The sequence below is a fragment of the Mizuhopecten yessoensis genome, unplaced genomic scaffold (assembly GCF_002113885.1).
Source record: "Mizuhopecten yessoensis strain PY_sf001 unplaced genomic scaffold, ASM211388v2 scaffold716261, whole genome shotgun sequence".
Taxonomy (NCBI): Eukaryota; Metazoa; Mollusca; class Bivalvia; order Pectinida; family Pectinidae; genus Mizuhopecten; species Mizuhopecten yessoensis.
Genome location: NW_018480028.1, coordinates 469,534 through 482,569, shown reverse-complemented (window position 1 = coordinate 482,569; position 13,036 = coordinate 469,534). Strand labels below are relative to the sequence as shown.

Here is a 13,036-nt window from a genome sequence, read left to right as displayed (position 1 = left end):
ACACATAATATCAGGTGATCCTCGTACATGTTTGTTGTCGGGAATAATGAACCTTAGCAGCCGGGAGTATTACTATTTAATGACGTATATCAATGCAAAAAGTTGTATCATATATTTTTAAAATAAAAGCCATTCTCTCAAAATCCCAAATATATTTGTCCACATTCAATTGTAACTAATGTATTGCCCTTAGTCTGGAGTATAGATCCCATCTAAAAAAAGGGTTGTCAACGACATTCAAATTGCTATCATAATCGATGTTTATCATTTTTACATTAACATACTTTACTAACAGCATTGAATATAATGATTTTACAAAATATACTAGGTAACCTATCGATGAATATCCTAGTGATGTATGGGGAAAAAGAACATATTTTTAAGAATACCAAGAGCAGCTTGCACCTATTTTTTAAATAGCAGTTAATGAATACACCTATGATTTTAATATGTAAGAATGTGAAAAGATGTCTGTGTCAATCTAAAATGTGTAAGTTACACAAAAAAAATGTTTTTCTTGTTGGACCTCAAACGAGCACTCGAATGTCTCGAAAAAACATACACCGATATTGCTTTTAAATGTTTCATTCTGATTCATCAGTCAAAAGATTATCTCTGCCGCAAGTAGTGGCAAAAACATCAACACACAAAATCAACAAAACAGACAAACATTTATTATAGATGATGTTACAGTATCACAGCAGGTTTTACAAATTATTTTGTTCGTCATTTTTTCTGTTCTCAACTTTCATCCAATCCAGCAGAGGCTGAAAGTACCGCATGATGGACCCAGCGCTGATATCCAGTTCACCTGTCATCTGCTTTAGCGCCTCGGGCCATGGTTTACTCCCTCCAAGACTCATCATATCACTGTTTAACAAAACATGAAAGTTAAGTAATAGCCCACCTTGCAAGACTTTTGATTGATATGTTTACGATCACCAGCATAAAAAAAGACTGCATTCTGCAAGGAAAATTGTGCAAAATTAGAAGAAGAAAAATATTATCTATATTCATAGACCTACTGTATATTTTTCAATGATATTACTCTAAACATTTACAGAGCTTAAGTTTCGCTCAGTGTCATAAATAACTCCTTACTTACAACCAGAAGGGCAACACTTTTTCGAGATCTGTCTTTTACGTGTTCATTCCACAAACGCAAATGAAAATAAATCTCCGCGAAATATAATTGTCACAGGGCAACACTAGTCAATGCTTCGATTTAAACACAAACTATTGATCAACTTAATACTCCGAATATACATATATTATTACAAACGCGACATTTTCACAATTTAACGTCAGCTTCTCTAAGAATTTTACAACGGCGAACACGCTGATAAAAAGACAATATTATATTTATGTTACTTTAGCCAAACAATAACGATCCATTAACACACACACACACACACACACACTATAGTGCACATCAGAAAAAGATGTCAATATGCTTTCTACTTAAGTACGCTTTCCAAAGAGAAATCACTCAGATTACCGATTACAACTAACAACATTGGATCAAGAACACCAACACTCCTCGATATTTTAAGGAAAGTAACATACTGTAGTTTTTGGCCGGCGTCCTTATTTCTGTAAAAGTCACATTGGTGTAGCGGCTTGTGTCCGTGACCGGCGGCTTTACACATTGACTCGTAGAACTGGAACTGTACCACGAAACTAATGAAATACCTGAAACATAAACATACGGGTCACTTTTTGGAGTTCTGAAACAGATGTCTGAGGTTAAGTTTTCAGAGTGGATCACAAAAAGGGTGAAGGGTTGATAGCTCCGTATGATGGAAGGAATCATTGACGATGTCAGTCCTTAAGTTTACCTGATGTAGTTTGTGGAGAACTTACCGGATGTAGGGGACGCTGGCGGCTACGTGGTATTTTGCACCGGGGTCAAAGTACTCCTCCCCTCGGTGCGAAGGGGGGGATATCATCTGGTACTCCATCCTGCGTGTACATAAACAGCAACCTTTAAGTCATCAAATGTTACCTATGGTTTATGATTATAAGCTATAAGATCCTTCATTAATGTGGTTTTATTTTGATCCGTTATTATAAACAATTGAGCGAGTGATAAATGATGTTTTGTATTTCCTAAATTATTTTGTCAACAAGTTTTGATAAATTACTAGAGATACGTAAGTAATCGTTGTGCAGACACTTTTCCCATTCCAAATAAAACCCAGTCTATAACCCTCCTCTTTCAGCATTCCGTCTGAGAGTTGTCTTTGATACCCCCATCCACACACCACCTCTGCATATTTCCCTTTATTTTGTGGTTAACAAACACCTAAAAATACCCCTCATCTTCCAAACTTCTACAAAATTAAGTCTTAACCACTTCGTGTGTCAGCTGTTGTCCCCTCCCTACTTCTAACGGTGAATTTAATGCCCCACCTACATCCTCTACCACTCGGTATTTTACCTATCATATATGATGTCCTCACATTCGTTTGCTGGATAACCGAACTACTACGTAAAACCAACCAATCAATCAATCAATCAATGTCCTTGACAACACACTCCTAACCAAGCCTACCAACATCATACAGTGCAACTCATTACTATGACTATCAGGTATGATGCTCTGAATATGCCCCTATAGCCACGGTCCTTAAACGTTGACCCCGTCTACAAACTTCATTTCCTACCATCCACTACGATAGTATCAGATACGTTAAAGCACTGGCTATGCCATGACAATATATCATTAAACACGCATCTCGCCCTCTTACCAAGCCCTTAATATGATCGCTACTAAAGTTATCGTGTTTAACGCCCTGAAAACGCATTTTAAACACGCCTTTAACCTAACTTTTAAGAATCCCGCCTTCTTTCATTCTCGTCGCTGAATGCTAGATACCAGACCACACCTCCTTAGACCCGTGCAGTCTAATACCGCCTACTAACCACATTCACCACTGCCTTGTCTTAACTAGGCCACGCCTCCTTAGACCTGCCCCCTCTAATCCCGCCTACTAACCTCATCCTCCACCACTCTGAGTTGTATTCATCAGGTTTGATGGACCCCCTAAACACCGCCCACCGGTACTTGTCGATCAGTAAGCCGAACGGCAAAAAGGCAACCTTGATGAGTGCTTTCTTCATCAGGTAGTTCAGATCCGCCTCTGGAACAGTAGAAATGGTTATAGTTGTGATAGGTATGTCTAAAGAGTTTGAATACGAAGCACTATTATAGATATGATTGACGAAAGGAGGCAAGGTAGGGCTGGGAGGGGCAGGGTGGTTCGAATCTTCTTTTCTGCGATATTGAGTAGAGTTCTTTCTAAACATTACTGCTCTGGCGCGGGACAGAGGACAGCAAATTAATATTTGTACCTCAAGTATCGCTCACTGTTGTGTCCGAAGGGTTTAACTACTACATTGTTTAACTAAAATAATAAAGCTCACAATTTATATCAGGATTGTTCAAATATAGTAAAACTGTTCACCCTTTTTGTCTGAATGGACTTTCCTGGTTATAGGATGATACAACTATTATATCCGAAGAGTCTAACTCGTATTCATCCTTTTTTGTTTGTTTACCTTCAAAATTTAGACAGGTCACTCCAATTAATCCAAAAAGCAGTTAGCAAGATGATAACTTAAGATTGTGCAAGCTACACACTGAAGCTTGTACGTAACTAGCTAACATTATTAGATTTAAATTTCCTTTATAAAACTCACCCTGTTTGTCCACGGCCGGACTAGCGCATGCTACTCCAATTAATTCACACAGGTGTGTGGGTGTCCGGACAGCGTTGGCAATAGTGTCGCCGATAGCCTCGTGAAATCCCCCGTTGGCGCCCCGACGATAAACGACCGGCTGATCCTCGTACGCCATATAGTACTGGATGTGACCCATCTCGTGGTGAATCGTCTCAAAGTAGTCCATCGTCATGTTTGTACACATCTTTATTCTGTACGTCAACACACAAAATCTAATGCTAAATATTGTTATTTAATTCAAGTGTACAAATTAATTAGGTAAATCTAAACGAAATCAAGTTTGAAAATATGCGTTACCTTTACTCATATTATTTGTTTGTTTTTATACCTACAATCTTATTTTTCAGCTTATTATATAGACACATATTTAGTTTTACAACTGTTACTATAATATTTTTCAAACAATAAGATTAAAGCCGTTAAGGATATGCTCTTGTTAAAAAGCGATTTTTTTTAACGAATCACTTTTTTCAGTCATACATTATTTTAAATAGGAGAAAATGCGAAAATTATAATACAACGAAAATCGTACGTTGGCGTGCTAAGATCGTTTAAAGATACCAATTTTAGATATTGTATAATTTTCGACAAAATGTATTAATTTGATCGTTTTTAAGGCGATATCATATAATACCTTCGAAGTGTTTTATCATAAATCTTTGCGTGTTTTTTGGTAAAATTTTCTTTAAATTACGAACGAAAATTTTTCAATTATCTTTTGATCTTTGGAAACAATTTCGGTTACCCCTACCCCTTATTTTTAATTCAAATTTCCTCATTTTCTCACCGCTTATTTAGCGATTGATTTAAGAAGTTCTGGTGACTAACTTTTCTTAATATTAACTGAGTTGAAAGAAAATGCATTTCTCTTCTTTAAACAGCCAAAACATGTGCTTCCTCTTTTGCCACATTATTTCTTGTTGTTTTTCAACTTTAGTAGGATCAAAAAAGCAAAAGGGCTTCGGTCGTTATAAGTACCAATATTGTATCATTTTCCTCTTTTTTTACATATCATATTCATGAAATCGAACATTATAAACTTGTACAGCAAAAATCAACTCGCTCGAGCGAAAAACCGGTGACACAATTGCTCGTTAAACGATTAATCTAGTGTCCAAAAAAAAGAAAAAGTAAAATGTAAAAAAAACAATAAATAAAAAATATAATAATTAACATATTCAGTAGAGGTTTTCACTACGCCATGTTTTTAATCCGAATTATTAAAGGATGTAAAACCAACAAAGTGATCTTACCGGAAATCGCCATCATCATACAAGTCCCAAGCAGAAGCATGACAAACTAGACTACGGTCGGTTGGTTTTTCAATAATAGAATTCTTCCAGAATTTTCCCGTCATTTTCGGTAGTCCTAAAGACACGTAGAATTCTTCCGCCTTCTCGAACATCTTCCTCGGTGTATACCCCTGCTCTTTCAGCACCTCATCGTAATTTTCGTTTTGTATATCGTAGGGTTTCACAATATCGAAAATTCCTACAAATTCTTGTGCCCACATATTTCCTAAAGAACAAGAAAACTGAAATTAAATCGTCTTCGGTTCCAAACTTCCATTGCGTTTAACTTACATATTGCTTCCACAACTAAATGCGCAGAGATATAACATGCATATGTTACTTACCCTGCGGTTATCATATACATAATTTGGTAATAAGTGTTATTTGAAAAAACTTCCAGTCCATGTTTTTCATAGAGAGACTTTGTTTTGATGTTAAGAAGCCGAATTCCAAGCTGTAATTCATTCATAGTTAATTTACGCCTTACGTTACAGATACTACATTTTTTGCCGAAAACATTTTCGAACATAATTCGTACTTGTGATAGCCAATATATGTAGTAATTAAGGACTTGTTATAGCTGTTGATCATGTATTAACTTATAATTAGTATTTCATACGAGATTATTGGACAACAGTGGAAGCAAGTCTACGACTTTTCTGTGTTACATGTATTGTTCGTGTACTGCTCTGTTATGCATTAATGCAATGCTTTACCAAATTAAACAATCTATCAAATATGTTCGTTGAATAAAGAGCAGGTCGAAGGTGTGATGTTGTACATGTATAAATTTAAACATGTTATTTGACCGAGACCACATCAATTTATAATCCTTTGTTGCGTTTCAATTGTATGCTCATAGTTATGCTATTAGTTCTATAGTGCGTCACCGTTTAGAAATATCCTCATAAAAAAAAATCCTTTCCTTCACAGAGAAAATAATTATTCATTAATCAATTTAAATGCACAGTTTATACGAATAAATCGTCGTGGATAATAAACCTTTCAAAATCTTTCGAAACCTGGAACAGCTTGGATGTTAATTTGGGGATTCACCTGTCACTAAACAACACTTTTAGGATGCCTTTTAGGATGCCTTTTAGGATGCCTATCACGCGTGCTAATGATACAACGTTATCTGTTGCTATAGTTCACTGTTCAAATAAGCGAAGGAATTAAGGAACTACCTAATAAAGAGAATCGGTACAAGAAGCCAAACAGAGTAAACCCTTTGTTGTATCGTATGACCTGTTCGTCCATTTAGGACTCGCGAGTATGACTTAACATGAAAATTGGAAATCTGTGTCTGAAGTGTTCCAAAATATCTGTAGAAAATCGCAAAAAGGGAAAGGTTCCCAAACTCTTTAGAACGCAACAAATTTTAAATAATATCTGATATCTATAATACCTATACCTTTTCCACATAAGGCGTGTGACAAGACATGGGGCAATGTAGCGGTGTATTTGGTACAATGATAGTTACATATTAAATGACTTCACTGTCAGTTCGTTACCTATCCTTAACAGGTACTTACCTAGTAGGTGGGCGGGTATGGACCCGTCGTCTGGGAACGTGACGTCATTCTTGTAGAAGTCCTTCAGTTTATTGCGGACATATTTGTGTAGTTCCGAATATAAAGGTTTTAGTTCAGACCACAACCTGTCACACATATCTTCTATTCCAGCGATTTCGTCGAAGTCTGTTGTCAGCCATACCTCCGCCTGTGATGTGTAACCTAGTGGATGATAAAACAGTTATCCTAACCACCCAGTCTGACTTTGCCATATTGAATGTAGGCTTTTTTCGAAGTGGAAGAGTATGTACTTCCTGAAAAGTCACCAATTGTTGTATTATATTTGGTTTTTATTGTTTTTTATAAATAAATGGAAATTACATAGAAACACATGCTACTCGGTGGCGGATGTAGAGGAGAACTTCTTCACATGCAGTTAGGTTTTGTATAAAGTGAACTTTCTTTGCCGCTTTCTATTTCTTAAGGTGTTGTAGTATCCTTCTTTTAAAAAACATCCTGGATCAGCAATAAAAACGTTTTATAATAACATAGTGCTATCTTAAATGTTCAACAAAAGTATTTCCATAAAACACAACAATATATTCACACTTTAGCATTTTTTTATATTCGATTGTATTTTAATATGTTCGCCCTATCACAAACATAATAAGTGCAAATGTTAATTCTGTATTTATCATCACAACCGAGTCCCACAATTCTTACCATTATCGCTGGCTCCGATGTTCTGAAGTTCTACAAGTCGAGTATACTTTGTCTTCATCTTTGCACCTGTGACGTTACGCCATTTTTCCCAGGCTTCCCTTAACTCCGTCTCGTTTCGGCTGTTGGCCATGATCTCCGTAAGTTCCGGTTCGATTTGTAACTTCTTCCCGTTTATTTCCACCACAGCGTTCCCGTATATCTCTGTAAGGTCGGCCTCCAAATCTTCTAGCTCTCTACAATGATTAGATCATCACATTAAGGGCTACGGTACACCTGCACTGGTTAAGATTGAAGAGATAGGCAAACCGTTTGCAATCAATGATGCTTCCCTCTACAAAGGTTGTGATGTTATATAATTGGTCATGGATAGTCACACAGATATTGTCAGCAGTAATATTAAATGATATATTATTTAGAAAGAATGACTTAGTTTATAATTGGTGTATTTAACCAATTACTTAAAAATCCAGATAGTTTACCTGAAATGTGTTTTTGACAAATACTTGCAGTTATAACATTCTTGTGATGTTTATCTATGTTGTGCCACGCTTGGTTTTGTTGAAGGTGCCAAAAGATTTGGGTATTAACAGTGTTCATGAAAACGGCGGTTATTTGCATACTCATGGCTTACCAATAAGCTGATTAATGTTTATGATGTTGTTTCGATTTTTTCAAATAAAGAACAAGCTCAAAGATAAGCTACCTTGTCCCATATACAATATATACATTCACGCATTGGCCATTTCGAGGTCCCTATACCGTTAGGTTTGGAATAGCGCACATGTACTTATATGAATCCTTCTCATCTTTCTAACTTATCTGCTAGTATTGTACATGATCATATTAGCGAGCTTTTAAAAGTAGATAGGGATGACAAATGTAGAGTGAAGACAGGTCTGCAAGGTTCTCTCACAAGGCAGAACCTTCTAAATAACACAAAACAGTGCTTTTCTATCAAAGATTAGTCAAGATCTGGAACGATTTGGAACCCAACATTGTACATGCAAATAGGTTCTCTTCAATGAGAGTTTGAACTTGTAATATAAACTGTAAAAGACTAACATCACTTCTTGTTATGCACATAAGCTAAAAGAGGTCGTATCATCAAGTTTGACAGAGGCATCCCAATAGTACAAGAACAACTCTTGTACTTAACATAACATCAAAATAGACTCAAATAACCTCGTTGGTAAACGTGTAGAGGAATAAGACCACGTTGCACGGAGGGAGTCAAACATAACAGTATTCTGCGTTCTAATAAGTTAGCAAGAAGACAAAGAATTGTGGCAGTGCATCGACAACTTGGACATGACGTTAGGGAGTGCCGACAGTCATTTTTAACTAGCCCTTTTCACTACCAGACCCAGACGACACTGGCTTTGGAGGAACATTTCCCCTGCTGAAACCATGGTACAAGGAAACGTATATGCTTAAAACTCCATAGAAAGATATTTGAATTATATACACAAAAACGTGTTTAATGACTTTTATATTCTAACAATGCCAACTTGATGTCAAAAATGGAGAGGATAAAACTTGAGACCAAGCATGATATCATATTCGTGACAGATGTTCTCATAACACCATCTGATCGAATTTTATCAAACAACTTTAGCTTACCAGCGCATTAACATTGTATCTACATCATTAAATATTACATTTTAATGCAGAAAATTAGCTATATACAAAAGAAACGGTCATATTGCAGTATAAATAACCGACCTTTTAAGAACACAATCTGGTGCAAATAATCACTATAAAAGTCAACTTATTACCGAGGAATCCCGAAAGTTGCTAAGTGCTTTCAAATAATGTCGAGGATATATCCAGACCAATCGAACCAGTGTAAACAAGCTTACAAGAAAATACGACAAATAGATATAAAGATATGAACCCTTTTTTAACTGTAAAAATTAACTAAAGAACATGTAACATATGTAAAATGAACAATGTAAGAGTTTTAGTTGAAAAAAAGAAGCTCTGAGGTAGGATGGTTGGTTGTACAGGGTCATTTAATCCTTTCACCACTGTATACCATAACGGCTCATCCGGATGAATGTATGGTAGAGTATATTAAAGTTACCTAGGGAAGAAAGGGTTAAAGCTCCGAGGACCACAAATTACCAACTATAACAATATTAAGATAAAACACTGAGGAGAACGCGCAACCTAAACAAACCAAGGAAGAATATTTCAATGTGGTCAAGATATGGGACGTCTAACATAGACCGAGTTCATGTAGATCCAGGAAAGGAGTAGCTGGTGAGCACGCAGTAACAACATGGCCCACTTGTATAAATGATCTCAACTCTTGAGATTTCCTCAAGTCTAAGATTTCCCATAGACAATACATTGCTTGAGATTTTCCTTAACTTTGAGATGTTTCATACAAGTGGGCCCATGTCTCTGAAACTAAGGGTGCCCTCACCAGGGACCAACATGTAATCATGACATGAAGAAGAAACGAGTACTATGTATTCTTTATGTCTTATTTACTTTTGTCGTCATCATTTTATGGACAATATTTATGTGTGATATATGTATTCCGGAAACCGGAAGTGCACAACTAAAAATTGAAACAACATACCGGGATGTAATACGCAAAAGTCAAAACGCAGATCGGTCAATGCTGGGTGTTCTATTGATGGTTTTAAATTCACACATACTACGTATATAACATATGAACGAATGTCTTACTTGACTCTCTTCGGGTCTTTAGGTGAGAAGATCTGGTTTAGTAGTTTGAGTTTTCTGCTGGTATCATTTGAGAAGTTTTCGTTCTGACATTTTGCGGCTTCCTCCCCTAACCCCCGTTCATACGCCGTAAATCTCACATTACTTTCCGTCATCTGCAATAGAAATCATAGACTACTGTCAGGCTAGGATAACAAATTAGCATCGTGACGTCACAGTTGATATGCTTCTGCTGACAAAAAGGTCAAGAGGTTTGACTTCTGCAGAATGTAACAATTTTGGTGTATCTATGAAGAATACTGTCAGCTTTGTAAATTCCGGTCTAGAATGTGTTAATACGTGTAATTTGTCTACGATATTTTTGAAGTGAAATATCCGTGTTGATTAAAGGTTTTTAAGTTGTTTTATTAAAATTAAAAAGGAGCACATCGACCAAAATAATTGAAAATTATATCATTCGGTCGAACATTTATAAAAACTGGTTTTCTGTGTTCTTATACTAAAACAAACTAAAGGAATGCACTAAATTTGCTGTTCAAAAAGAACTGTTCGAAATACCTAAATAAAGCGTAATTCTTCTATCAAAATTAATATATATATATAATGAATATTTTAGCAAATATTGTTATGGTCCTATAACACACATCTCTATTGCTGACAAACTTACATAAAGCCCTACCGGGACCATAACTACATTTGCTAAAACATTACTGCTTAAGTAATATAATCAATGAAAGTGCCAAATGTATACTACGTGTACTTAGGGAGAGTAAGTGATATACATCACAAACCTTCTGTTTAGTAGCATCGGTAATGTTCGACTCGTAATTCCAGCTATCCACCACATTTCTGTTCATCTCAATCCGATGTTCCTCATTGGTTCTTCGTAGCCAATCACGAGTGACCTCTTCATCAAGTGAGCTACATGATCTCTCTGAATTATGAATATTTATGATGGTAAATATAAGAAACTACGGGAGAGAGAGAACAAAGATACTTTGAAAAAATATTATTGACTAGTAAGTTCACCTCCCGACACATTAATTATTTCACTATTGGCAGAGACCCGGATGACACTTTAAGGCAAAAAAGACAGGAGAACGTGACATTGTTCAGGAAAACATTAAATTTAAGGATATCGATATCACTTTAAACACATACCTTTACTTTTGAACTTTTCATGGTTGTTTGTTTTGTCTGCTTCGATATCGAGCATTAATTTATATTTGATTTCAATGATCAATTGGCGGAGGTAATCTAGCTTCGTGTCGGCTTCTGCAACCTTCCGGTTCCATCCGTCCGCCAGAAGAAATAATCCCAAGAAAACCAGTAAAAATTTCATGTCATTTCCGTTTTGTTCTGAAAGAAAAAAAGAAAAAAATTACAATCTTGTTTCGTGTAAAATTGTATAGGCGTTGCCTTGTTATCAGTCGACAGACGGAATTTTTGAATAAGTTATTCATGTTAATTTGAGACTATCGTTTTGAAATATTTTAAACTTAATAACGTAATTATAAAACAATAGATACTACGGACTGGAATGTTCGGTTGGTCCTATTGACACCCTGAAGTCCTATCGACTAAGATAGTAACCACAAACACGAGTAACTGAATATTTATGTGACGTACTTCCACCGGAAATGGCAATCTTGAATTAAACAAAACATATATATGATATAATCGTCCAAAATAGTTCACACGTAAACAGAAGTAACTTCAACAGACAACCAAAAAACTAGCATGAAAGACATATGCTTCCTAACACACCCACCTGCACTGTTTGAAATCTCTAAATCACAGGAGCTGGACATATTGTTATTATTAATAAACTTTATATAGGTTCAGACGGTATACAATTAAAAACTTACCTTTTCCTGTGAACATTGTAACACTAACTGCAAATGTTACTGTCACAACTGACTTTAAAGTGTTAATGGGCCGTAAAACAAAACAGCTGTTATCAGTGGTCGATATGGATTGCAAACATATTATCCATACGATCATAACAGTACCAGGCCCTGTGAACCTTCCACCTGGCATCGGTTGTGTCCCAGTGCACAGGGACGTGAGAATTTGCTACAACAAAGGTGTTCAGAGTAATTTTACACGTTTGAGGGGTTTATACGGATTTACGGTTCATTGGAGAGGGGGTGGGTTTTTTTTATTGAATGTTGATCTAAAACCATAAAGCGTGTAAAAGTACCCTGATCACCTTAGTTAAGGTCAAAATATAGTTATATTATATTATATTTAAACAAGTTACCAGGTTCCTGTGTCCCAGCGTACACCATATTAAGGATCCCCGTATCAATGACAGAAATTGTAACCATGCATCGGAAGCTTTCAACCAAAAAAAATAATTAACCAAAGCTTAAGTGGGGGTTTTCTGGTCCATACTATAGTAATTAAAGCCCGAACAAAATTAAGGGGGTTACAGTATATACGAAAAACTAAAACAGGATCTCTAGTATTTTGCCTGTAGCGAGACAGGAATCCTTTAAAACTGAACACATGTATTCTATTTAGTGACAATATATGTCAATCGTGACGACATTTGAAAAGCATTTAAATGTAGGCCTTTGTTGTGACAAAGCGTGTTACTATACACAGTGTATATAATTAACACCGTCTACAAACAAAGAGCCCAGACCGGTTCAACCATACGGGTATATTCAAATTCAAATTCATTTATTGACTTTGAGCTTTACAGCTCATCAGTATGTACACAATACATATAAATACAGTGGCAGACACTGCAATAACGCAGTGGAGAATGGACAAAAAATGCATGTAGTTACATATATTTTAACATTATATCATGCTATTCCTCAACTGGGTGGCATCATATATATATTTACTTAACATAGTTAATTCTTTAACGTTCGTTGTGCTTAATAATTGAATCAGCTTGAAAACAGATGGTTTTTTCCAGTAGTACAATTTTATACGTCTTTCTCTTAAAACTTGATAAAATGGACAAATGAACAAAAAATGGTATTCGTCTTCAATATCTTCAGAGTTACAAATTCTGCATATACGTTCATTTCTTACAATGTTTCGATATCTCCC

The 13,036-nt window shown here is 35.9% G+C and overlaps 1 protein-coding gene across 2 annotated transcripts in view; it reads right to left on the bottom strand.

Moving 5' to 3' along the window:
• Positions 1 to 651: 651 nt before the first annotated feature.
• The window catches only part of LOC110442410 (angiotensin-converting enzyme-like), a 16,648-nt gene continuing 4,263 nt past the window's right edge, over positions 652 to 13,036 (bottom strand). The window contains exons 1-12 of one of the 2 annotated variants that reach the window (XM_021486005.1): positions 11,836 to 11,950; positions 11,129 to 11,326; positions 10,759 to 10,901; positions 9,971 to 10,122; positions 7,274 to 7,506; positions 6,572 to 6,772; positions 4,998 to 5,262; positions 3,703 to 3,935; positions 2,999 to 3,143; positions 1,864 to 1,962; positions 1,567 to 1,692; positions 652 to 870 (exon numbers count right to left, since the gene is read on the bottom strand). In XM_021486005.1, coding sequence (XP_021341680.1) covers positions 708 to 870; positions 1,567 to 1,692; positions 1,864 to 1,962; positions 2,999 to 3,143; positions 3,703 to 3,935; positions 4,998 to 5,262; positions 6,572 to 6,772; positions 7,274 to 7,506; positions 9,971 to 10,122; positions 10,759 to 10,901; positions 11,129 to 11,326; positions 11,836 to 11,851 — 1,974 coding nt within the window. In that variant the 5' untranslated portion in view covers positions 11,852 to 11,950 and the 3' untranslated portion in view covers positions 652 to 707. Of the gene's footprint in view, positions 871 to 1,566; positions 1,693 to 1,863; positions 1,963 to 2,998; positions 3,144 to 3,702; positions 3,936 to 4,997; positions 5,263 to 6,571; positions 6,773 to 7,273; positions 7,507 to 9,970; positions 10,123 to 10,758; positions 10,902 to 11,128; positions 11,327 to 11,835; positions 11,951 to 13,036 lie in introns of those variants that run through there. The other variant, XM_021486006.1, reaches the window with a different exon arrangement.